Source organism: Mobula birostris, chromosome 30 (assembly GCF_030028105.1).
Source record: "Mobula birostris isolate sMobBir1 chromosome 30, sMobBir1.hap1, whole genome shotgun sequence".
Classification (NCBI taxonomy): domain Eukaryota; kingdom Metazoa; phylum Chordata; class Chondrichthyes; order Myliobatiformes; family Myliobatidae; genus Mobula; species Mobula birostris.
The window spans coordinates 2581194-2607371 of record NC_092399.1 but is presented as its reverse complement, the minus strand read 5'-3'; the positions used below and the strand labels follow the sequence as shown (position 1 = coordinate 2607371).

General features: G+C 42.1%; 1 protein-coding gene across 2 annotated transcripts in view; it reads left to right on the top strand.

The window, feature by feature from the left end:
- Positions 1 to 26178, top strand: part of tcea3 (transcription elongation factor A (SII), 3) — a 37691-nt gene extending 11513 nt beyond the window's left edge. The window contains exons 3-12 of one of the 2 annotated variants that reach the window (XM_072247174.1): positions 2874 to 2979; positions 5133 to 5253; positions 7789 to 7875; positions 9410 to 9487; positions 10234 to 10385; positions 13670 to 13731; positions 15418 to 15567; positions 20131 to 20277; positions 22114 to 22185; positions 23472 to 26178. In XM_072247174.1, coding sequence (XP_072103275.1) covers positions 2874 to 2979; positions 5133 to 5253; positions 7789 to 7875; positions 9410 to 9487; positions 10234 to 10385; positions 13670 to 13731; positions 15418 to 15567; positions 20131 to 20277; positions 22114 to 22185; positions 23472 to 23480 — 984 coding nt within the window. In that variant the 3' untranslated portion in view covers positions 23481 to 26178. The remainder of the gene's footprint in view (positions 1 to 2873; positions 2980 to 5132; positions 5254 to 7788; positions 7876 to 9409; positions 9488 to 10233; positions 10386 to 13669; positions 13732 to 15417; positions 15568 to 20130; positions 20278 to 22113; positions 22186 to 23471) is intronic. The other variant, XM_072247175.1, reaches the window with a different exon arrangement.

The following is a 26178-nucleotide window of genomic DNA, read 5'->3' as shown; positions in this document are numbered from 1 at the left end:
AAGTATTAACTCTGTTTTTCTCTACAGATGGTGCCAGTGTGCTGTGTACTTTCAGCATTTTCTATTTATATTGAACATGTACCTTGCTAATCCTTGCTTCCTTTGTGATTCCCTTGTCCATTTGTCCCTCCCCACTAATCTCCCTCCTGGCACTTATTCCTGCAAGCAGCCAAAGTGCTGAACCTGCCCATTCACCCCTTCCCTCACCTCCATCCACCCCTCCCTCACCTCCATTCACCCCTTCACTCGTCTCCATTCACCCCTTCCCTCGCCTCCATTCACCCCTTCCCTCACCTCCATTCACCCCTTCACTTGCCTCCAATCACCCCTCCCTCACCTCCATTCACCCCTTCACTTGCCTCTATTCACCCCTTCCCTCACCTCCATTCACCCTTCCCTCACCTGTCCATTCACCCTTCCCTCACCTCCATTCACCCCTTCCCTCATCTTCATTCACCTATTCCCTCATCTCTGTTCACCCCTTCCCTCACCTCCGTTCACCCCTTCCCTCACCTCCATTCACCCCTTCACTCGCCTCCATTCACCCCTTCCCTCACCCCCATTCACCCCTTCTCTCACCTCCATTCACCCCTTCACTGGCCTCCATTCACCCCTCCCTCACCTCCATTCACCCCTTCCCTCACCTGTCCATTCACCCCTTCCCTCACCTGTCCATTCACCCCTCCCTCACCTCCATTCACTCCTTCCCTCATCTTCATTCATCTACTCCCTCACCTCTGTTCACCCCTTCCCTCACCTCCGTTCACCCCTTCACTCATCCCCATTCACTCCTTCCCTCACCCCATTCACTCCTTCCCTCATCCCCATTCACTCCTTCCCTCACCCCCATTCACTCCTTCCCTCACCCCATTCACTCCTTCCCTCATCCCCATTCACTCCTTCCCTCACCCCCATTCACTCCTTCCCTCACCTCCATTCACCTCCATTCACCTCCTCCCTCACCTCCATTCAAGGCCCCAAACAATGCTTCCAGGTGAGGCAACACTTCCCCTGCGAATCTGCTGGGGTTATCTACTGTACCCGGCGTCCTCTAAATTGGCGAAACCTGTCATAAATTAGGTGACCTCTTCAAGTACCTCCACTTCATTCGCCAAAAGTGGAATTTCCTGGTGACCAGCCTTTTTAATTCCTATTACCATTCCCATTCTGGCATGTTGTTCCACGGCCTTCATTTTTGTAATGCTGAAGCCACTTTCAGGGTGGAGGAGTAGCACCTCGTATTCCATCTAGGTAGCCTCCCCTGATGGCGTGAATGTCGACGTCTCCTTCTGGTAAAATTTGTTCCCCTTCCCCTTCCCCCTTCTTCTATTCCCCACTCTGGCCTCTTACCTCTTCTGACCTGCCCATCGCCACCCCCTGGTGCCCCTCGTCCTTCTCTTTCTCCCGTGGTCCACTCTCTTCTATCAGATTCCTCCTCCTCCAGCCCTTTACCTTTCCCACCCAACTGGTTTCACTCATCACCTTCCAGCTTGTCCCCCTTCCTCTTGTCAATTTACTTAACAATTTAATTAATTATATTAAGAGGCAACAGTAAGGGTTGGGATGGAGGGAGGGAGGACAAATAATCTCACAGGCTGAAATTGTTGAACTTGAGATGAAACCTGCAGGAACATCTACAGCCAGAGATGGCAATCTTCCATTATGTGCTGCTGTTTGCATGCTCTAGAAACAACACCACATCCAATCATGTTTAACTTGGTAAAATTTTCTTTTTTTTTTGACTCATTGCAATGCAGCAACTCCATTTATTAAAAAAAAACCTAAGTACCAGAGAATCAGAATCAGGTTTAATATCACTGGCATATGTTGTGAAATTGGTTAACTTTATGGCAGCAGTACAATGAAATTTATGATAAATATAGAGGAACAAAATGAGTTTTATGAAGTGGGTGTATGTGTGTTTATATATATTCAGGCTTCTGTACCTCCTTCCCGATGGCATCAGTGTGAAGAGGGCATGTCCTGGGTGGTGGGGATCCTTAATGATGGACGCTGCCTTCCTAAGGCACCGCTCCTTGAAGATATCTTGGACACTACAGAGGCTGGTACCTATGATAGAGCTGACCAAATTTACAAGTTTTCACAACTTATTTGATCTTGTGCAGTAGTTCACCCATACGAGGTGGTGATGCAGCCAGTCAGAATGCTCTCCATGGTACATTTGTAGACGTTTTTGAGTGTTTTAGTTGACAAACTAAATCCCTATTAAACTTCTAATGAAATATTGCCACTGTCTTGCCTTCTTTATAGCTGCATCAATATGTGGCTTCCAGATTAGATCCTCAGTGATACTGACAACCAGGAATTTGAAATTGCTCACTCTCTCCACTTCTGATCTCTCTATGAGGATTGGTTTGTGTTTCCTCGTCTCACCCTTCCTGAAGTCCACAATCAGCTCTTTGGTCTTGCTGACGTTTAGTGCAGTGTTGCTGCTGAGACACCACTCCACTAACTGGCTCCTGTACGCCCTTTTCGTCACCATCTGAAATTTTGCTAATAATGGTTGTATCATCCGCAAATTTATAGATGGCATTTGAGCTACACCTAGCCACACAGTCATGCGTGTAGAGGGAGTAGAGCAGTGGGCTATACACACATCCCTGTGGTGTACCAGTAAGGTGGAGATGTTATTTACAATCCACACAGATTGTGGTCTTCCAGTTTGGAAGTTGATGATCCAGTTGCAGAGGGGAGAACTGAGGCCTAGTTTCTGTAGCTTATCGATCAGGACTGTGGGAATGATGGTATTAAATGCTGAACTATAGTCAATAAACAACATTATGACATAGGACAGAGGAGGAATGTTACTGTTTTCTGCATTAAGGTACATCTCTTTCCTTTTCTTTGACCAGATCACAAGAATCGGCATGTCTGTAAACTCGATTCGTAAGCACTGCACAGATGAGCAAGTTATCACACTTGCTAAAATCCTCATCAAAAAATGGAAGAAACTTCTCGGTAAGACAGAGTGCTGTTCAGTGCAGAAACTAAAGCATTGTAGGTGTACTTTGAATCCTGAAGAATTCTCCAACTGATTAATTGACAAAGTCTGCCTTCTGAGTCAGAAGATTAAGGGTTCCAGTGACAACTTGTAGATTTGAACACAGAACAGAGCTGATATTTTTGTGCTGCACTATTGGAGGAGCTTTCTTTCTGTGAGAATTTAAACCAGGTTTTTTTCAGGTGGATATGAAACATACAATGCCTCAATTTTGAGGACATGGATAGATTTACCTGGCATACTGAGCTTTGTTTGGAATCTAATCAACTCACTGGGCAGTTTTGTGAATGTTTTGACAACATTATTTTTCAATGAGTGATCAAAGAATATAGGAACCCATCTAAAGCAGGAAGCATTTCTGTACTTCCAGAGAGGATTTTTCCTCGACTGTCAACAGGGAATATAACCAGATTTGTATTGGTATCTATTCAACATTTCACACCTGTTCAGAACAATGAAATGACATTACTTGTCCAAAACTGTTGTGAACAGGTCCTCTGCTCGTGATCCCATTGCAGCTGTTTGGAGCTTGCTTTGTATGTGCTGTCTGCTGCAGCTTGTACTCTCCAGTGGTGGACCTGCGGTGCTCCAGAGAATTCAGAGTCAATGAAGTGTAGGTATTAATACAGAAAATGCAACACTGTTCAGTACGCAGAAAGATCATGGGCGTAAAGTGATAGTGATCAGATAATTCATCTAGTTTTACTGTTATTGGGCCAGTATTTCAGAAATGTTGAACTAGTCAATAAAAAAAAATGAAGCCAGTCTCACATCTGGTGAGTTTAGATGGAGATGAAAGATGACAGTCCTCCAAAAAGACCAAATCCTTGTCGTGGTGGAGGCCTGCGTGCCACAATTACCTGGTAAGCTGTGTCGCTTGGAGTCAGGGCTTTATGCTTTGGCTCTTGGTAGGGTCACCCATGCCAAGCAGGTCAAAGGATAGAGGCCAGACTAAGAGTGGTCCACTGGTCCCCCGGGTTTGAGGCTAACAACCCCAACTAGTCAAACAAAACTGTTAACGGAAATAGCAATGAAGAGTCCTTCTACATCTGAGTATGACGGTATTCTGATTCACCTCCTGGGACTTGCATGACTGACAGTAGTGAAAACCAAAAAGGAGCTACTGACATGATGAAGGACGCCCTGAACACCGTCAGAGATGGAGGACCTTCATGCTGCCGGAAACGCAAATGATGTCACGGGCTGTAAGTAAGAAAGGTGGTACTATTCCTATAAAGGCAACCTCTTGTCCCCGTTGTCCTGACCAGTGTTTATCCGTTAATCATCACCAGGCAGATCCACAGTGTACTCCTTTCCCTTGTGTTTGCATGGAATTGCCGAGTGGGAAACATCACTGACACATTGGACAAAAAAATAAGCGATTGCAGCAGCTTCACATTATCTGCATATAAATCACTCTGTTATTTGTTAAATTATGAAAATAGGAAGTTCAGACACAAGGGGAAAACACTTCACACACAGGAGAATGAACTGTCTACTAAAAAGTATTGAATTAGGATCCAGTTAAAACCTCAAAACTGAGAGGTATTGATTATTTTGTTAGGCAAGGGAATTAAGTAAAGTTGGTGATTGAAGTTAAGATGCCAGATCAGCTGTGGATTTGAATGGCAGAGCATACTTGAGGAGAGAGTGACCTTTGCCAGTGCGATGTGTTTACCTTGATTCTTCATTACTTTTATTCTTGTTCAAATACTTCACTCATGCATTTTTTCTGCAGAGGTTTTTAAACTTCCTGTTGTCAGTGTTTTGGTTACTACTGGTGCCAAACTGTACCGGTCTCTGCCATTCCTTTGGATTTAGCAGCTGTGTGGAGAGGGGGAGCAAGAGCTTGCTTCTCATATCGTATCATACTGCCCTGGCTTGAGTACCACATAGGCAGCTAGGACACGATATCTGTTGTCAACCGGGAGACTCTCTCTCCTTCTGCAGGCTGTCACTATATAGCTGCAAGTTAGAGATATCAAACTGATGGTAAGGAAGGCCTATTGTCTATTTTTAATTTATTTAATATAACTGGTCCTATTGCTTATTCTGAGTGCTAAGAAGGAACAAAAAACATATTGAAAATGCTTTAATTTCCACCTTTCAGCTACAGAAATTTCAGTTGACCATAAGGTGCAGAAACCTTCAGGAAAAGAGGATGTGACGGACAAGTCATCAGCAATGGTGGTAGAAACCCTAAAACATTCAAAGAAGAAAAGCAAGGACCGGTAAGGGAATATTTCATTGTTGTACAATGATCAAATACAAATAACACTGGAAAGTAAATTTGTAACCAGAGGTATGCAAACATGATGAAATCTGCTGATGCTGGTAATCAGAGATCATTAATTTAAAGCAGTTAGTTACCAAACTAGAGAGGAAATGGATTTTATTTCCACAAAAAGCTTGTTATAATCTAGAATACAGACCTGAGAGGATGATGGAATTGAATTCCATGTGAATCTTCAAAAGACAATTGGACGTGCATTTGAACTCATCTGGAGGTGGCGTGTTCAGCTTGTTCAGTGAGCCAGCGCAGACAGAGTGTTCCAGATGGTTGCCTTCAGTCCCATAATATTCTGACTCTAGTGTCTTCAGGGTGATGGAAGGTTGTCCTAGATGTAGGGGAGAACATTTGAACCGCAAAACATCGACTGTTATTCCCATCCACAGATGCTGCCTGATCTACTGAGTTCCTCCAGAATTTTATGAATGTTGCTTTGGATGTCAAGCAAGTGCAGAAAATCTTGTGTTCATATTTTCTTGCCGCTAATGCAGTTGAATAAGTTGTTGCGGCTCGGTAGTGTAGTGGTTAGCACAACACTTTTCAGTACAGGCGACGCTGGTTCAATTCCTGCCACTGGCCATGTGGAGTTTGTATGTTCTCCATGGTTTCCTGCGGGTGCTCCAGTTTCCTCACAGTCCAAAGATGTACCATTAGCGTAGAGTTAAATAGGTAGGTTGCTCGGTGGCGCAGCTCTAAGGCCCTTAATATAATCTGTTGCTACTGTTGTATCTGCACAATCTGCATGTTAATATAAGGAATAGCAGCAACGTTAGTTCGTGATGACTCTGAAACCAAGTACACCATGCAATATCATCGTTGCTAAGTTAGGTCGTATAGACTCTGATGATGCCCAGTACACCATCCCGGATCACCATAGACTCTAATGTCCAGTACACCATCCCATATCACCATAGACTCTAATGTCCAGTACACCATCCCATATCACCATAGACTCTAATGTCCAGTACACCATCCTGTGTCACCATAGACTCTAGTGCCCAGTACACCATCCCGTATCACCATAGACTCTAATGTCTAGTGCACCATCCCGTATCACCATAGACTCTAATGTCTAGTGCACCATCCCGTATCACCATAGACTCTAATGTCCAGTACACCATCCCGTATCACCATAGACTCTAATGTCCAGTACACCATCCCGTATCACCATAGACTCTAATGTCCAGTACACCATCCCGTATCACCATAGACTCTAATGTCCAGTACACCATCCACTATCACCATAGACTCTAATGTCCAGTGCACCATCCACTATCACCATGCAGTAGATAAGCTTGTCTTCTTTCCCTTATTTCTTGATACTGGTAGTATTGGGGGAAAAAAATTATCAATTTTAGTTTAGTTCTCAAGCTGAAGAATTGTCTCCAAGCCTCTCCATCTCTCCCTTCTTTAAGGCAAAACAGACAAATTACTGGAGGAACTCAAAATGATGAGGGGTCTCAGCCTAAAACGTTGATTGTTTATTCATTTCCATAGTTACTGCCTGTCTTGCCAAGTTCCTCCAGCATTTTATGTGTTTTGCCTTGGATTTTCAGCACCTGCAGATCTTCTCATGTTTGTGTCTCCCTTCTTTAAGATGTTCTTAAGCTAACTGCTTTAACAATGCTTTCGTCATCTGCTTTTGTGTCAAAATTAGGTTAATGATGCTTTTGTGCATCTTGAGTCAGTTTTCTAAAGGTGTGATATAAAGACAAGATGGAGTTGGAGCCTGACATTGTAAGCCAACACTGTTGAGTTATTCTGTTGGCTGTGCATCTGTGCACAGTTTTGGCAACTGGGAATTGACATGGTTGGAAAGCCTATACCCTGTATAGTGTGCATCAGTGGTTTAAAAGCATACTTTCAAGAGATAAGGATTTATATTTGCAAAATTAACTCGGTTGTATTTAGAATCATAGACTCATACAATCTGGAAACAGACCCTTTTGCTGAGTTGGCCCTTGACAAGCACTTGCCCATCAAAGCTAGGCCCATTTGATAGCACTTAGCCTCTGACCTTCAAAGCCATTTACCTTTTAAGGATTGTTATTATACCTGTCTCTGTGACTCCCTCTGACAGCTCGTTCCATGTAGATACCACCATTTCTGTAAAAGGAAAGTTTGCCCCTCAAGTTCCTGTTGATTTATTTTATGAGTTTCAGATTTATCTCATTTCACTTGGAATGAACCAAATAGCAGTTAGTGTGTCACTATTACAGCTCACAGTGTCGGAGTATAGAATTCAGTTCCAGTGTCCTCCGTAAGAAAGTTTGTAGGTTCTTCCCGTGAGCGCGTGGGTTTCCTCCAGGTGCTCTGGTTTCTTCCCACAGTCCAAAGATGTACTGGTTGGTATGTTAATTAGTCCTGTGATCAGCCTAGAGTTAAATCAGGGATTGCTGGGCAGCGTGGCTTGGTGGGCCAGAACAACCTGTATCTCTAACTAAAAAATAGTTTTGATTCTGGTTTTGGTTTCTAGGAGAGACTCAATCAGTTCCAAGTCTTCAACGGAAGGTACTCCCTCATCCAGGAAGAGTTCCACTGACAGAAAGCAGGACCCGTACAGGTGAGATGACCTTTGTTAACCATTTCTTGTGCTGCAGATAATTCGGCTGCCCCATCACTAGTTCAAATGAAAAATGAATTACACAGTTAGTAGTCAGACCCTTAATAGCATTGATGTTCAGAGACATCTTGGGGCCCAAGTTCATAACTCCCTGAAAGTGACTGCACTAGTTGTTCATGTGGTAAAGAAAGCCTATAGTATGCTGGCCTCTATTAGATGAGGTGTTGAATTCAAAAGTCAGGAAAATATATTGAAGCTTTATAAAACTCTAGTTAGGCTGCATCTGGAGTCATTGTATTCAGTTCTGGCCACCCCATTATAGCAAAGATGGGGAGGCTTTGGAGAGGGTGCAGAAGAGGTTTCTCAGGATGCCGTCTGTTTAGGGAAATGCGTTATAAGAAGTTGGACAAACTTGGGTTGTTTTCTCTGCAGCGATGGAGGCTAACAGAAGTTTATGAGGTTCTAAATGGCATAGAATAGTTAGATGCATCTTATTCCCGGGGTTGAAATATCATTTACGAGGGAGCATGCATTTAAAGTGGAGAGAAAATAAATTCAAAAGAAGTATGGAGCATGTTTTTTTGTACAGAGAGTGGTGGATGGCTGGAATGTGTTGTCAGGTTAGTGGTAGAAGCAGATAATGATAGAGGTGTTTATGAGGCTGTTAGATATGCTTATGAATGTGCAGAGAATGGAATTGCGGAGACATTGGGTAGACAGATGGGATCAATTTTGTTGGGTGTTTAGTTACTAGTTTAGTTAGTTTGGAGCAACTTTGTGGGCAAAAGGGCATGTTTCTGTGCTGTGTTCAAGCTGTTTATTTGCTGAGTGTTATTTTTCCCTCCAGTTATACTGTTGATCATTTGCAACAATCCTCCATTTACCATCAAAGCCCTACCTATTGCAAGTACGTCAGAAATGATTAATCACTGGTTCCTAACGTCATGTCTCTGCTGATTTGCCGCAGGGCTCAGTTCCAACTGCTAACGGTATCTTGGAGCAGTACATGAAAGAGTGAGCTCCTTGTCAGTGACGTATCTGTCAGATGGGTAGTAAACTTATTTATGTTTACACATCTTAAAGATGGGCTTTATTTGTACATCAAAACATAAAGTGAAAAGTGTTGTTTGCATCAAATCAAATCAGCGTGGATTGTGCTGGGCAGTCTGCAAGGGACACCATGCTTGTGGCGCCAACATTGTATGCCCACAATTTACTAATCCTAACCCTATGCCTAACCATACATATTTGGAATGTGGGAGGAAACAAGAGCGTAAGACAACCAGAGGGGGAACATACAGACTCTGTATAGACAGTGCTGGGAATTGAGCTCTGACTGGGATCACAAACACTGTAAAGCAATTGGCAATTGCACTAACTGTTACACCACTGTATCACTCACAGGTGTCACATTGCAGATTCTGTTACAGGGTGATTCAGCGCATCACCGCGCCCTGTCCATGTTGACCGTTAAGTATTGATCTATACAGCCTCCATTTGTGACTTCAATGTGATCTGATGCTTCCTTCTGCAGGAGAGATTCCTCAAGCTCTATGTCACCAGTAGCCCTCTCACCAGCGTCAAGAAAGACCTCCACAGATAAGGAGGAGAGGTACGATGCTGTTCATGAAAGTGGCAGAGTGTTGTTGGTAAAAGTATTTGACAGTGTACTTTCAAATGCAAAAATGGCATGATTTTGCTAACATTGTTAAAATACATTTGCAGCTCGATATCTGATTGACCCCTGTAGTGATGACAATACTGTGTGTTTTTTATTTTTTCCCCAAAGTTTGGCGACACAGTAACGCGGTGGTTAGTCCAATGTTTTACAGCACCAGTGTCCTGGGTTCATTTCCCATTGCTGTCTGTAAGGAGTTTGTACGTTCTCCCTGTGACCATGTGGGTTTCCTCTGGGTGCTCTGGTTTCCTCCCACAGTCCAAAGACGTATGGGTTAGTGGATTAATTAGTCACATGGGTGTAATTGGGCAGTGGCCAGAAGGCCCTGTTACTGTGCTGTATCTCTAAATAAGTGAACAAAATGAATAATTTGTTAACTCATTTTTCAAACTAATGGTCTTTCATTAGTTGCAGGATTTAAAAACAAAAACTTTGCAAACCTTTTGGCCGTTTAAAAAACATTCTTATGATGTTGCTGGGTTTGCCTTTCGACTCAGAGTTGTGGAGGAGTACACCACAGACAAAACCTTTGGCCCATCCCTCTGTCTTTCTTTCACATTATTTCCCTTCACATACCCACTTGACAGTGAAGGATTTTGGGGTTCATTTTGATTTCCCTGCCTGCTGCAGGTTGAAATGTCAGTGCTTCCTCCTCTGAAATGTGCTACCTGTTTTAACAGTGGTGGTGTCAGTAAAGGAAAGATGGAATCGCCTTCTTCCCCCACCAGCCCTACCTTCTCCTCAGCAACTATTCTCCCTCCTTTCCTGTCGACTGGCGAGACCATCCGTGACAAATGCATAGAGATGCTGATAGCAGCTCTGAAGACTGACGGTAAGCTGTGTTTCCATGTTGTATGGTGATCCGGTTTGTTGGCTGGCTTTGTTGTGAATTGAGGAGCAGCTATAGGTGACCGTGTGTTGGGAGTTGGGACCGAAAATGGAAAAGAGCATTTTACTCAAGATTGAAAACTGAACCAGGAAAATTGTGCTTACAATCAACAAATGAACTGCTGGAGGAACTCAGCAGGTCAAGCAGTTTCTGTGGGAGGAAAGGAATTCAAAATGTCAAAGATCAAAGTAAATTTATTATCAAAGTACATATATGTCACCATATACAACATTGAGATTTATTTTCTTGTGGGCATTTACATATATCCTAGAAACACAATATAATCAATGAAAGATCACACACATTAGGATGGACAAACAATCAATGTGCAAAAGACAACAAACTGTGGAAATACAAAAAGAAAAAAAATGGATAGTAAATATCAAGAACATGAAGTGACGAGTCCTTGAAAGTGAGTCCATTGGTTGTGGGAACAGTTCAGTGATGGGGTAAGTGAAGTCGAGTGAAGTTATCCCCTCTAGTTCAAGAGCCTGATGGTTAACTGTTTCTGAAGCTGGTGGTGTGGGTCCTGAGGCTCCTGCACCTTCTTCCTGATGGCAGCAACTAGAAGAGAGTATGGTTTGAATGGTGGGAGTCCCTGATGATGGATGCTGCTTTCCTGTGATAACGCTCTGTGTAGATGTGCTCAGTGGTGGGGAGGTCTTTACCCGTGATGGACTGGGCTGTAGACATTTTCATTAAAGGGCATTGGTGTTTCCATACCAGGCTGTGATGCTACCAGTCAATATCCTCTCCACCACACATCTACAGACGTTTTGTTAAAGTTTTCATTGTTGTCATTTTGGGGAAAGCCTTGGATCAGAACTCGACCACTGAGTTACTCCAGCAGATTGTTTGTTGTTCAGTTTTCCAGTATGATAACAAAATGTTCAACAAAGAGTTATAATCAGATAGTTTTGTTTAATGAATAAAACAACGAACTTGTGTTTATAAAGTGTCGTTCACAACCTTGGGATGTCCCAAAGCACCTGATAGCCAATGAAATAGTTTTGAAGTGTGGCTACTATATGTAGGAAATGTATCAGAATCAGATTTAGTACCAGTGACATATATCGTGAAATTTGTTGTTATGCAGCAGCAGTACATCACAATCCATAATAAAAACTGTAAGTTACAGTACATGTGTATATATGTGTATATGTGTGTGTGTGTGTGTGTGTGTGTGTGTGTGTGTGTGTGTGTGTGTGTATAAAATGATTAAATAAAATAAGTGCAAAAAAGTAGTGAGGTAGTGTTCATGGTTTAATGTCTATTCAGAAATGTGATGGCAGATGGGAAGAAGCTGTTCCTGAAACATTAAGTGTGTGCCTTCGTGCTCTTGTACCTCCTTCCTGACGGTAGCAATGAGAAGAACGCATGTCCTAGATAATGGGCAAAGCCTAAGACCATTAGACATATGAGCAGAACTAGGCCATTCGGCCCATCAAGTCTGCTCGCCATTTCATCATGACTGATCCGTTTCCCTCTCAACCCCATTCTACTGCCATCTGCTCACAACCTTTCACGCCCTGACCAATCAAGAACTTACCAAACTCTGCCTTAGATACACCCAATGATTTTGCCTCCACAGCCACCTGTGGTAATGAATTCCATAGACTCACCACCCTCTGGCTAAAGAAATTGCTCCTTATCTCCATTCTTCATGGAGCGATGCATAAAAAAGTTGGCATGGCATGCATCATTAAAGACACCAATCATCCAAGTCATGCCTTGTTCTCATTGCTACCAGACACCCCTACCATAGGGAATGTCCTCTCCACATTCACTCTATTAAGGCCTTTCAATGTTTGATAAGTGCATTGAGATCCCTGTAAGTCCATATAGCAAGATCTCTAGCTGATACTTGTCTCACTCTTAGCAGCTTGCTTTTAACATCAGAGAAATGAGGATGGGTGCACAGGGAATTTGATTAAACTAGACTGAAGTTTATATTTTCCAATACAAGTGGGGGAACAAACCTCTGTCATCAGCAGAAAACCAGTGTGTTAATCCATGTTGTAATGATGCAATATATTGAAGATATTAGATTTTTTTTCTCTCTGATTTTGTTTGGTCAAGCCAGAATCAAATAAACTTTTGCTGATTCAGAATGGAAGTCAGAATCGGAATCGGGTTTAACATCATTGACCTATGTTGTGAAATTTGTTGTTATGCAGCAGCAGAAAATTGTAATACATAATAATAAAAACATTATTATTGTAAATTACAGTAAGAAGTATATACAGATTTGAAAATTAAATTGATTGCAGCAAAAAGAGAAATAAGTAAGTAGTGAGGTGGTGTCCCATGGGTTCAATATCCATTCGGAGTTCGGATGGCAGAGGGGAAGAAGCTGTTCCTGAATCACTGAGTGTGTGCCTTCAGGCTCCTGTACCTCCTTCCTGATGGTAGCAGTGAGAAGTGGACATGTCCTGGGTGATGGGGGTCTTTAATGATGCCTTTTTGAGGCATCGCTCCATGAAGATGTCCCAGATGCTGGGGAGGCTGGTGCCCCTGATGGGACGGGCTGAGTTTACAACTTTCTGCAGCTTATTTCGATCCTGTGCAGTGGCCCGCACATACCAGATGGTGATGCAATAACGGCCAGTGTCTGTGAGTCCATGAGTACGCTGGAGGCCCAAAGGCAGCCCGTCCTGGGGTTAGAGGGCTGTCTCTATGGGTGGGAGGGAGAAAAGGGGCTTGTTTTCCCTTTGTTGTTAGTTGTTTTGTGAACATTGTGGGCATGTTCTGTTGGTGCCAGAATATGTGGCAACACTTGCAGGCTGCCCCCAGAACATCCGCAGGTTGTGTTGGTTGCTAATGCAAATGAAGCATTTCACTGTATAGTTTGATGTAGATGTGATATGTAAATAAATTTAAATCTGAATTCTGGTCTGTTGTAAAATATTCCGATGTCCCTAGGTCAATAATGGGTATGGTAATTGCTGGACTTAGCAGTTGAATAGTAGGTGTTGTTGAGCAATTCAGCATTCCCAGTACCGTCCTTACGGTGGGAGCATAAGGGTTGTACAGTCACATGGATATTTCAGCTTCTAATTGAGGAACAATCTTTACTTTCCGAAGTTATTAGGTGTTATAGGTGTGTTATGCATACCACTGTGCTTTGCACTCTGGTCCGGAGTAATGTTGTCTCATTTGACGGTTTACCTGTATATAATTAAATGACAGTAAACTTGACTTGAATTTATTGCCTTCTTTTTCCATAGATGATTACAAGGACTACGGTGCCAACTGTGACAAAATGGGTGCAGAAATTGAAGATTATATCCTTTTTTGGTATTAATCAGCAATTATACCATTTCTGAAAGAAATCAAAACATTTTATTGTGTTATGCTTTTCACACCATATGGATGCCTTGACATGCCTCATGATCAGTGAAAATGTAGTTACAGCTGTAGCCATAAGACTGTAAGAAAGGAGGAGAAGGCTTTAAGTACCCCCAGTGATCAAATCCCAACCACACTCTGGGGCAGAGAATTCCATAATTCACTACCTCTGTGGGATATTCCAACTCCCGTCGGTATGACCAGTGACCACACCCTCATTTTGTAACTGTGTCCCCTGATTTATAATCCTTCCTCTGAATCAGGGGGTTCCCAACCCTTTTTGTGCCATGGACCCCTGTCATTAACCGAGGGGTCCATAGACTCCTGGCTGGGAAGCCCTGCTCTGGGGGAAATATCTTGACATCTACCCTGTCACACTCCCTGTTGTTTATTTATTTAGAGATAGCGTGTGGATCAGGCCGTTCTGCACCTTCAACCCAGACCACCCAGCAACCCCCAACAACCCGTGTATTTAACTCTAATCTATTCACGGGACAGTTTACAATGACCAGTTCACCTACCCGGTACGTCTTTGGACTGGGGGAGGAAACCGGAGAACCTGGAGAAAACTCATGTATTTCACAGGGAAGATATGCAGAGGTTCCTTATAGAGGACACCGGGATTGACCTCTGAACTCCCAATGCTCCGAGTTGTAATGGTGTCGCACTAACAGCTACATTACCATGGTGCCACAAATATCCAGATGATGTGTTTGTGTACAACAATGCTCCTAAGAGCAGTATTGACCAGATAACCCAACACATTCCATTATCTTCCATGCTGGTCAGGGTAACAATGCATTGACAGTGAATCTGCACTACACCCAGAAAACCCTGAATATCCACAATGCATCATCCATCAATCTCATCTCTGCCTTTGGTTTTTAAGAACCATATTAAGGATGTGATGTAATTAACGTTATATTTTATATTTTATAAAAAGGCTGAAGAAATTTAGGCAATGATTTCAAGAAAGCAGTGACGTGTGTATGTGTGTGTGTGTGTGTGTGTGTGTGTGTGTGTGTGTGTGTGAGAGAGAGAGAGAGATCATTACTGGCGATCCCTCCACACTGGATGTGACTTCCTTGCTGATTTTGTACAGATGATGGTACATCTCAAGCTGCCACGGATATTAATGTTTGTGCCTGTAATTTGAAGGGCTGTTCCTCGTGTATCATTCCCTAACCACAATTTCCACCCCCCCCCCACCCCACCCACCATCTTCCCCTCATTCTTCATCAGAATTCTGAAGCTTTATAGCACTGGTCAATGCCCTGTGAACTCAATTCAACTTCCTTCAGTTCCTCCTTGTAAACCCTTTCATCCACAAAGTTCATCTCTGGTTTGAATAAGGATGTGGTAACGTCAAAAATGAGCTTCTTGGTTACCATTCAAGAGACTGATGTGTGGCTTGTTAAAATAAACTCCCCATCGTGATTAATGACTGCTGCAGATAATAAGTCCCAAGGCACTATAGGCCTCTCAAATGATTTAAATCACCTTTGAGCTGGAACAGATCCAGCAAGTTGCCAGAGGTGCAGATCATCAGCTATCTCTTTATAAAGTGATTTTTCACTTTCCTGTTGCCTCTAATTCCACTCTATGTTGCTTAACCATTTCACATATCTACCAGGAGTTTCAGAAAACTGACATGAAGTACAAAAACCGGGTCCGAAGCAGAATAAGTAACCTGAAAGACCCAAAGAACCCTAACTTGAGAAAGAACGTACTCTCTGGTGCGATAGACCTCCTGCACCTGGCAAGGATGACTGCAGAGGTGAGATTGCAGCAAGATTTGTGTTAACATTTGAGATGCAACATATAGGCTTTTTCTAATCAAAAATACATTAAAGTTTCGTGACTGATTTGCTTCTATTTAATTGCATAATATTGATTACTACTGAAGGCTGATTGACCCAGAAGAGATAGTGGTGAGCTGTCTTTGTGGACCACAGTAGTCTATCTTGAGAGTTGCATTTAATTTTGCAAGAATGTCATGAAGAATATGTTTGCACGCTTGGTGATAAGGTGGCACCTTTATCCTCTTACCTTTTATTGGCATACTGTGCTCTTTTTAATTTTTATTTATTTAGAGATTGAGCACAGATCACGTCCTTCCAGCCCAACGAGCCACACCACGTTGACGCCCTACCCACAACTATTCATAACAAAGCTTTTCCATGGCAATTCATAGTCCGAGATGCAGCAGACTGCTTTTGTTTGGCCATAATTGGAATCAAAATCAGGTTTAATATCAGTGGCATATGTCATGACATTTGTTGTTCTGTGGCAGCAGTACCTTGTCATACAAATAATAAAAGCTATTAAATTACAATAGGTATATATATACACATACACACACACACACACACACACACACATACGTACATATATATATACATGCAGTATACATAAACTTAAATTGAATAATTAGTGCAAAACAGAGGGAAAAGTACTGAGGTAGTGTTCATGGGTTCATTGTCCATTCAGAAATCTGATGATGGTGGGGAAAAAGCTGTGACTGTGTCTTCAGGCTCCTGTACCTCCTCTCTGAGGGTGGCAATGAGAAGAGAATATGTCCTGGGTGATGGGGCTCCTTAATGATGGATACTGCCTTTTTGAGCCATTGCCTCTTGAGGCACATCACTCAGGCTCCAGAACGTTGATCTTGGAATCTCAGTTCTTCGTCTAATTTCTGTATCACATTTCCCATCCTCTGTCACCATCTGTCCCAAGTACACAAACCTCTTGACTTGCTCTATCAAAATTAACGGCGTAGGCATAGAGCAAGTCAAGAAGTTTGTGTACTTGTGGTAGATGGTCACAGAGGATGGGAAATGTGATACAGAAATTAGACGAAGAATTGAGATTGCAAGATCAACTTTCTGGAGACTGAGTGACGTGCCGTGTGGCAAGAGGTTGGACTTTGGGCTGCGTTGTAGAATTTGGAAATGCTACGTCTGGAGCAGTCTGTTGTATGGAAATGAATCTTGGACCTTATGCAAGGAAGTGCAACGACGACTGGAGGCATTTGAAATGTGTTTAAGGAGAATGCAGAAAATTAGACGGGTGATGAAGGTCAGTAATATGGAAGTGTTGAAGGGAGCGAGGAGAGAAAAGGAGTTGCTGAAGAATGTGCAGAAAAGGAAGCTGGAATATGCCGGGCACTTGTTAAGAGGTGGTGGACTGCAGACATTTTTATTGGAAGGGACGATAGAAGGAAAGAGGGAAAGAGGAAGGCAGCAAACCACTTGGTGCGATAATGTGAGGCAATGGACTGGGTTGAGTTAGGCTGAGGCCAGAAAAAGAGCGCATGATCGAAGAAGATGGAGGTGCATAGCCGCCAAACCCGGATTCGGGACGGCACCCACTGACTGACTGACTGACTCCTGAAGGTGTCCTGGATGAAGGAGAGGCTAGTGGCCATGATGGGGCTGGCTGAGTTTACAACTTTCTGCAGCTCATTCCAATCCTGTGCAGTAGCCCTCCCCACACTGCCCCAGCTCCATACCAGATGGTGATGCATCTAGATAGAATGGTCTCCATGGTACATCTGTAAAATCTGTGACATATACCATCTTGTAGGACAGTTATACATTACCCCCATTGTTCTGGGGTTGTATTCACATTAAGACCAGACATGGTAAAGAGTGACATCAGCAAACCAGAGGATTTCTGCAAGAACCTGACTCATTTATAACAATATTGTTGATATCAGGTCTTTAAACTTCCCAGCTGCGGTGATAGGATTTGAACCCTCGTGTCTGAATCATTAGTCTAGTTCTTTGGGTTTCCACACCAGCAACATCTTTACTAGCTTTGCACCATTTAGCCCTGTCAGTTCATTTATCCGTGGACATCATGTCATAATTCCAGTGATGGTCTGTTATGGTGAACTACATGGGAGATGATCATTCAGAGGAATGAGTGCGTGAAGACTTGTGCTATGTTATGGGCATCTTCTTCAAGGAGTGATGCCTGAAAAAGGCGGTGTCCATTATTGAGGACCCTCATCACCCAGGACATGCCTTGAACTCATTGCCACCATCAGGGAGGAGGTACAGGAGCATGGGGCACACACTCAGTGATTCGGGAACAGCTTCTTCCCCTCTGCCATCTGATCTCTGAGTGGACCGGGAACCCATGAACACTATCTCACTACTTCTTTCTTTCTATTTTTGCACTACTTACCTAATTTAACTACTAAATGCATATACTTGCTGTAATTCACATTTTTTTCTATTATGTATTGCAATGTACTGCCCTGCAAAGATGACAGATTTCATGACATATGCCAGTGATATTAAACCTGATTCTGATTCTGGAGACAGAAGAATTAGAGCCGTTGTGTCCTGTTCTATTGAGAGAAGATGTAAATCCCACAACAGAGGTATGCAGAAGAACTAATTCTATGTCTAACATTATTATTTTTGGAGCATTTTAGAAGCGCTTAAGCCAAGCTGTCATAGGAGAAATCTCTATTCTAGGTGGGGCAAGTTACAGTTCCCTGGGGTGGCACAATAGCGTAGCAGTTAGAGCAACAACTCAACAGTGCCAGCAGTCATTAATTAGAGTTCGAGTCCAGCCGCTGTCAGTAAGGAGGTTATACATTCTCCCTGTGACCACGTGGGTTTCCTCTGGGTACTCTGGTTTCTGTGCAGATCTCTATGGACGGTTTAGGTTAGTAAGTTGTGGCCATGCTTTGTTGGTGCTGGAAGCATGGTAACACTTGCAGGCTGCCCCCAGCACAATCTTCACTGATTGCATTTGACACAAACGATGCATGTCACTGTATGTTTCGATGTTTTGATGTACATGTGACAAATGAAGCTGATCTTTATAATAGGGCACTCCTGAGCTAATCTTAGGTCGCCGACATTAAGGCGGGCAAGAACACTGGCAGAAACGTCAATTACTCACCTGTAAATCCCCAGTCTCCAAGCCATCTCCGCCCCAATCTGTCATCTTCCCAATGTTATACAGTCCCCTGATAACTCTAATCCTAACCAACCCAGCAGCTACCTCTGTTGCTTTTATTCCTGCATGTAAAACAAATTCCAGTTATTAGTTAGATTTGCTGATGTTGGATAATGTGGTTGGTCTCATTTGGTAGAGAATGGTAGAAAAGAAAGTCTTTGATCAGTAGTGTTTGAAAAAAAACCATTGATTTCAAAGGAGCATCTCATAGATAACCAGACGTGTCTGTAACCAGATCTTTTTATAGAATCATACGGATTAGAAACACCAAGCTCATGTCAGCCATCAGTCACAGTAATCCCTATGCAGTTATACAAACAGCAAGAATACAGATTTATACATCACATTTAAAGTTCTATTTACGCCACTGGAAAATGAAACGAGGCCGGCTATGAAATGTACAGATGGACCCAGTGAGCTCATTGGCTTTTGGTACTTCAACACTTTAGGTCTTAATCTTTTCTTGCTTTCAGACTCTCGCTGCGTCTGTAATCTATCCTACCTGTACATTGTTCTGTAGTCTTTCAATTAAAGCACCTCATGTATCTAATCTAATCTAATCTGCACTTTCCTTATCCCACCATTGACAACTATACCTTCAAATCTGGTTTTCCTTCCATACTGTAGGTCTGTGTCTCTGTATAGTGTTTCCTCTCTTTAGATGCACAAAGAAAACCTACCTTTTTCACTATTGATTTGGTCAGCCAACCCAGCATCTCTTGTAGCTCAGAGTCTTATTATTACCTAGTGAACTGTCCAAGGGGTATTTTGTAAATGCAACAGTTGGGCTGGGTTACGAGTAACAGCCTGCACGCTTGGGCAAAGTGTACCAAGGACAGCATAAAGCAGATTATGGCCAATTCTCCGTGTGGACCTTTTCTTTTGAAGGTCTGAGGCACACTGCAGAGAGTAGACAAAGAAACTCATTAGTCAAAGATGCAGAGTTCAGTTCTGAAACATTGACACTTCCTTTCACCCATGGGTGCTTCTCGATCCATTGCGTTCCACCAGCATTTTGTTTGTTGTTCCAGAACCCAGCAAGCCTAGTGTCTTGTTTCACAGGTTTATGGGCATGTGCTAAATTTCAGATCAAATGGCATCATGATACGCTTTTTCATTGCAAGTGGATAACTTTGCTTTGCCACAGAAGTTTTCCTGAGAACAGTTGGAGTTTAATTCAACCTTCCAATTATATTGTTGACTTTGACTGAGCCCATGTTTTCAAATAAATGTGCTGATTTTGTTCAGAACAAAGCTGATGTGAAGCCCTCAATCAATGTAACTTTCTCCAATATGGGAAATTTATTGAGCTGTAATATTCTAGTAGGTAGACTGCCACTCTTATTAACACATATCTCTGCAGGAGATGGCCAGCGATGAGTTGAAGGAGCTACGGAATGTGATAACTATGGAAGCCATTAGGGAGCATCAGATGGCCAAAACAGGCGGTACCGTTTCTAGTCTCTTCCAATGTGGTAGATGCAAGAAGAAAAACTGTACCTACAATCAGGTATGCAGCCATTTTTGCATTAAAATCAGTATGCAGAGCCTCATTGTACTATGTATAAGGGAAGGTTTGAGTTAAATTGGAAGTATTTTCAACTACATTCACCCAGAAGCTCAAATGGGTAATCAATCTCAACCTCCTGCTTGGGTCCCATGCAATCACAGAAGTTGCCATTCAGCCATTTTGATTCGTGGCACATGGCACAAGAAGCAGTCGAGTGCTCTGGATTTGGAGAAGATAATTGGCTTTAGCAACGTATTAGATTGAAAGTCAAAGTAAAATTATTATCAAAGTATGTATACACACCACATACTAACTTGAGATACAATTTCTTGCAGGTATTTACAGGAAAATAGAAAAATACAATAGAAGAATATAGAGCTAGAGTGCCCAAGACTTGTGTTCACTTCACAGATGAACCAAAAGGTTCCAGAGTAGCTACTACATCAACATCTAACGAGTGAAAGGCAAAACTGTTCAGATAGACTCATTCCACAAATAAGCAATTCAATCAGTTTCCTCCCCATCAATCTACTCTCAATTGTCAGCACAGTGAAGGAAGATATAATTGAGAATGCAGTCAAATAACACATGAAGTAATAAGCTACTTGCTGATGTTCAACCTCAGCGGTTCAATTTAATATCAGAGAATGTATACAGTATACACCTGAAATTCTTACTCTTCACAGACATCCATGAAACCGATGGAAAAAAACCCAGAGAATGAATGACATAGAAACATTAAAACCCCAAATCCTACCTCCTCCCATGCAAAGTAGCAGCAAAACATCAACCCTCCCTCTCCTCTGTTCCAGCGGAAAATGTCAGTAACACCCTCCCCCCCCCGCCCACCATCCACCATACAAGCAATAGCAAAGCCCCCAAAGGGACCATGATCTGGAATCCAGGAAAAACCCCACACGCAAAGACCATCAAATATCCAATGTGTGATAATAAAGCAAGTCCTGTTTATGTACAGGGACAGTCAGATACAGGCTGATAAGTATAGAATCTGCATTCCAGAAGTGCTTGGCCTCGAAGTGAAATGTAGATGGCCTTTAATTATTTCCCTTCCCAGTTATCCCATAAATTATTATTATTAATAAACAGAGAGCATTTCTGTTGTTCATGCTTCCCCTGAATCTCTGACGAAGTACGCTGAATACTTATGAAATACTTTTGGGTGTATCTTATGGATTTTGGACTGCTGATCATGAAAATCACCATGGAATTTCTCTATTACACACTATTTAAAAAAAGAATTGCCTAAGTGATTTTGATTCATAACTCAACTCAATTAAAGTGTTGCCCATAATGTAAGCTGAAGCCATGAAGTGCAACATGTCACTAAAGATTCATTTTCTGCATTCCCATTTCGACTTTCTCCCTGCAAATCCTGGCACTGTCAAGGTTAAAGGTTTCACCAGGACATTGCGGTCATGGAGAAACAGTATTGGGACAACTAGAATCCATCGATGCTGGCTGACTGGCTGATTATTGTTGAACACTTAAATGAGGAGCCTCAGACACTGAGTGGAAGTGAACATCATAAACAAAACATTTTTAGCTTAGTTGAACTATTACAAAGCATCAACACTGTTATGCAACTAAATGCATTATAGTCAATAAAAATAAATTTCTTGTTTCTCCAAATTCCTACAGGATGGCAAGTAGTCTGAAATTGTATTTGGGTTCAGCTTCAAGTGGTCTATCATAACCACAAAAAAATTCTGAGGAAACGACACCTTCAAAAAAATGTGTTGTCCAGTGTAGTTTGAGATTGCAATACGGTTATGCATGGGCTAATTTAATGAAAATTTTCATTTCAATTCTCTATAGGTTCAAACCCGAAGTGCCGATGAACCGATGACAACATTCGTTCTGTGTAATGAATGTGGAAACCGCTGGAAGGTTTGTTTTAGAATCATTTGGTTCCATTCACTCCTTGTTTATTTTATCTATTCACACATTCATTTAATCTTACCATTTGTACTTCTGCTTGTTTCTGTTCCTTTCACACATTTTCTTTATTTCATTTTAAAATCTCTCACCCAATCCTCCTCGTGTTCTGTCTGAGCTTATCCTTCATGGATGGTGATTGTTTCGAGAGTGAGTGTTGCGACCTCATGCAACTACGGGCCCATGCTGTACCCGGTGTCCCTAGATAAGCACCAGATTGTGATCGTGACTGACAATTCTGAGCTTCACCTCTTCCCACCACCCCTGGATTTCTCGAATGTCTTTACTTTCTCTTTTGAAATGTTTCCTCAGGGCATGGACGGAGTTCATTCAGCCATCAACTCAAGGGTGGCTCTCGCCAGCTCCACCAATCCCATTCTCTCTCTTATTCTGCTGTAGCTTTTTTTTACATATAAGACCATAGATAAGGTGCAGAAATAGGCCTCTTGATCATGGTTGACTTTTATTCCCTCTCAACCCCATTGTCCTGCTTGCTCCCCATAACCTTTGATTTCCTTACTAATCAAGGATTTATCCACCTCCTCTTTAAATATACCCAGTGACTTGGCTTCCACCACCCTCTGTGGCAATGAATTCCACAGATTCCCTACCCTCTAGCTGGCACAATTCCTTCTCTTCTCTGTTCTAAAGAGACATCTTTCTGTACTGAGGCTCTGCACTCTGGTCCCAGACTTCCTCACTACAAGGAGCATCCTTTCCATGTTCACTCTGTCGGTTTCAATGAGAACCCCCCCCCCCCCCACCCCCGGCCTTCTGCTCATGAATTATTGCTGTATAACTGAGAGGTTCCCAACGTGGGGTCCACAGAATGCTTAGTTAATATTACAGATCCATGGCATAAGAAATGTTTGAAACCCCAGCTCTATAATAAAGTTTCAGAAAGTGTTGGTGCGTGGCCAAGTGGTTAACGTGTTTGTCTAGTGATTTGAAGGTCGCTAGTTCGAGCCTTGGCTGAGGCAACGTGTCCTTGAGCAAGGCACTTAACCACACATTGCTCTGCGATGACACTGGTGCCAAGCTGTATGGGTCCTAATACCCTTCCCTTGGACAACATTGGTGGCGTGGAGAGGGGAAACTTGCAGCATGGGCAACTGCTGGTCTTCCATACAACCTTGCCCAAACCTGCGCCCTAGAAACCTTCCAAGGCGCAAATCCATGGTCTCATGAGACTAACGGATGCCTATAAACTCCTAAAGTATTTCTACTTTTAATTTCAGTTCTGCTGATTGACTGGACATTATTGAAACATTCTTCACCACAATTTAAACTTCATCTTTTTCGGAGGAGAAGAAAATACATTCAAGCCAAGTCAGAAATTCTTATGGTGCTTAATGTTTTCAAGTGATGCAGGAGCAAATTTGGCTCTTAATCAAAAATGTACTGAGAACTGAACAAAGTCTGCAGCTTCAGCATACTGCATGCTTTCTGCTGTGTAATGAGGTATAGATCTGAGGAAAAGAAATTGAAATTAGAGGGAATACTCAACAGATCAGGCAGCATTTGTGGAAAGAGAAGCAATTGTCTCTTCAGACAGGAAACATTAGCATTATACTTCAGGCCTGAAATATTCACTACAGTGCTGACTGAACAGTTTTTTTTTTCATTTTGAGCATTTTTGCCTTTGTTTCAAATCTCCAGCAAATGCAGATTTTATTATCAATTTGGATTTCACAACCGTCTGAACATTAAATTATTTGCAAAATTGTACAGAGACAAATTTTGTGGCATTTTCAACATTAAAAAGCATCGTATGGTTTTGCTTATATTGCACGAATATTAAGCTGGTCTTTGAAGATCAATTTTATTAGGGGGTCCCAAAGTTTTAAATGAGAAACATCTTATTTTTCACAGGCATTTTATGTTTGCAGAATGAAAAATATATGAGATTCAATTGAAATGCATTTGTTTTAAAAAATCCAAGTTTCTTTGGAATAACTAATAATAAGGAATCAATTACATCCTCACAGGGGAGTACTGCATGAGTTATAAACCAAATCTGTAAGGACTTTTTTTTGTATATCACTGTTCATTTGTATTCATTTTTAAAGAAGTCGCTACCTTACCTTCCAAGTATACTCTCACTCTCAAACTTCTCCACCTTTAAACTGTTAGTTTCAGTTGGCCAGTTGTTTCATGAGCTGTGGACAGCCTCCATTATCTTCTTGGAGTAATTGGTCTTCAGAGGTGAAAAGAGAGCAGCAGATCTCCATTATCAGCATCCGAATCAAGTTTAATATCACTGGAATATGAAATGAAATTTGTTGTCTTTGCGACAGCAGTACAATGCAAAACATAATAATATAACAAAACTGTGAATTAGAGTAGATATATATATATAAAATAGTTAAATAAGTAGTGCAAAAATAAAAATTAAAGAAGTAGTGAGGTATGGGTTCAGTATGCATTCAGAAATCAGATGGTAGAAGGGAAAAATCTGTTCTAGAATCAGTGAGTGTGTGCCTTCACGCTTCTGTACCTCCTTCCTGATGGTAGCAATGAGAAGAGGGTATGTACTGGGTGATGAGGGTCCTTAATGATGGACGCCGCCTTTCTGAGGCACTGCTCCATCAGGTGTCCTGGATACTATGGAATCTAGTGCCCATGATGGATCTGACTAAGTTTACAACTTTGCAGCTTATTTCAATCCTGTGCCATAGCCACCCATTCCCCCAAATATACCAGACGGTGATGCAACCAGTTAGAATGTTCTCCTCAGTACATCTGCTGGTGCCTTTGGTGACATTACAAATCTCCGCAAACTCCTAATGCAATAGTCACTGTTGTGGCTTCTTTGTAGTTGTGTCGATATGGTGGGTCCAGGTTAGATCCTCAGATATATAATGACATCCAGGAACTTGAACTTGCTCACTCTCTCCACTTCTGATCCCTCCATGAGAACTGGTGTGTGTTCCCTCGTCTTACCCTTTCTGAAGTCCACGATCAGTTCTTTGGTCTTGCTGACGTTGAGACCTTATTATCTCCTGTCACCATTATCTTTACAGAGAGCGTCAGGTCCCCATCATCTTACAGGAGCAAAAAGTGTTCACAGGTGAATTCCAATAAAGTCATAAAGGTGTCACTCATGAGGCTAGTTCTTGTTTGACAGTCATATAATTAAAGTTAATGGGAAGGAAGTTATATATCTGGTTGGATGGAATCCTGAAGGTTTCATTGTATTTTCACTTCAGCCAGTGCTTGTCAGACTGATCAGATACCCTGTGGTGATTATTTTTCCCTTAGATAATCCGACACTGAAGAGTTCTTTATTGTTCAGCTGAATGCTTTTGTTGCTTAACCACCGTTCTCTCCAATCCCATGAAATTCCCTGTACTTTCATTGCTAATGAAACTCTTCAAAGAAAGTTACAAATGCACCCTCAGTTTTGTACTTCTCTGACTTTTTTTTCCCTCTCTTGCAAACATTGCTCAAAGACACTTCCTTATAGTTGTAACACATACCAAATGCTGGAGGAACTCTGCAGGTCAGGCAGCATCTACAGAAAGGGATAAAGAGTCAATGCTTTGGGCTGACACCTTTCAACAGTCCTAATTCCATTCCATAGGTGCTGCCTGACCTGCTGAGTTCCTCCAGCGTTTTTGTATGTTGTTGTGGATTTCCAGCATCTGCAGATTCTCATGTGCTTATCCTCATGGTTGTGTTTGACTTCTCGACAATCCCTGAGATTAGGCAATTACCGGTGTAAGAAGACGTTGAAATACTTTAGATATTTGATAGGAAGTTTTTGTTTTGTTGTCTGAAAACTACTTGCAGGCAATGTTGCTGAGTTGGCAAAAGACTGAATCTTTGATTTGTTTTCAAATTGTATATTTTTCCCCCTTCAGGCCAGCTTCAGATGTTTGTATTCAGAAAATTAAAGTGATTGTACATGTTTTAGAAATGTGAGTGTCAACAAATTAAATAAAC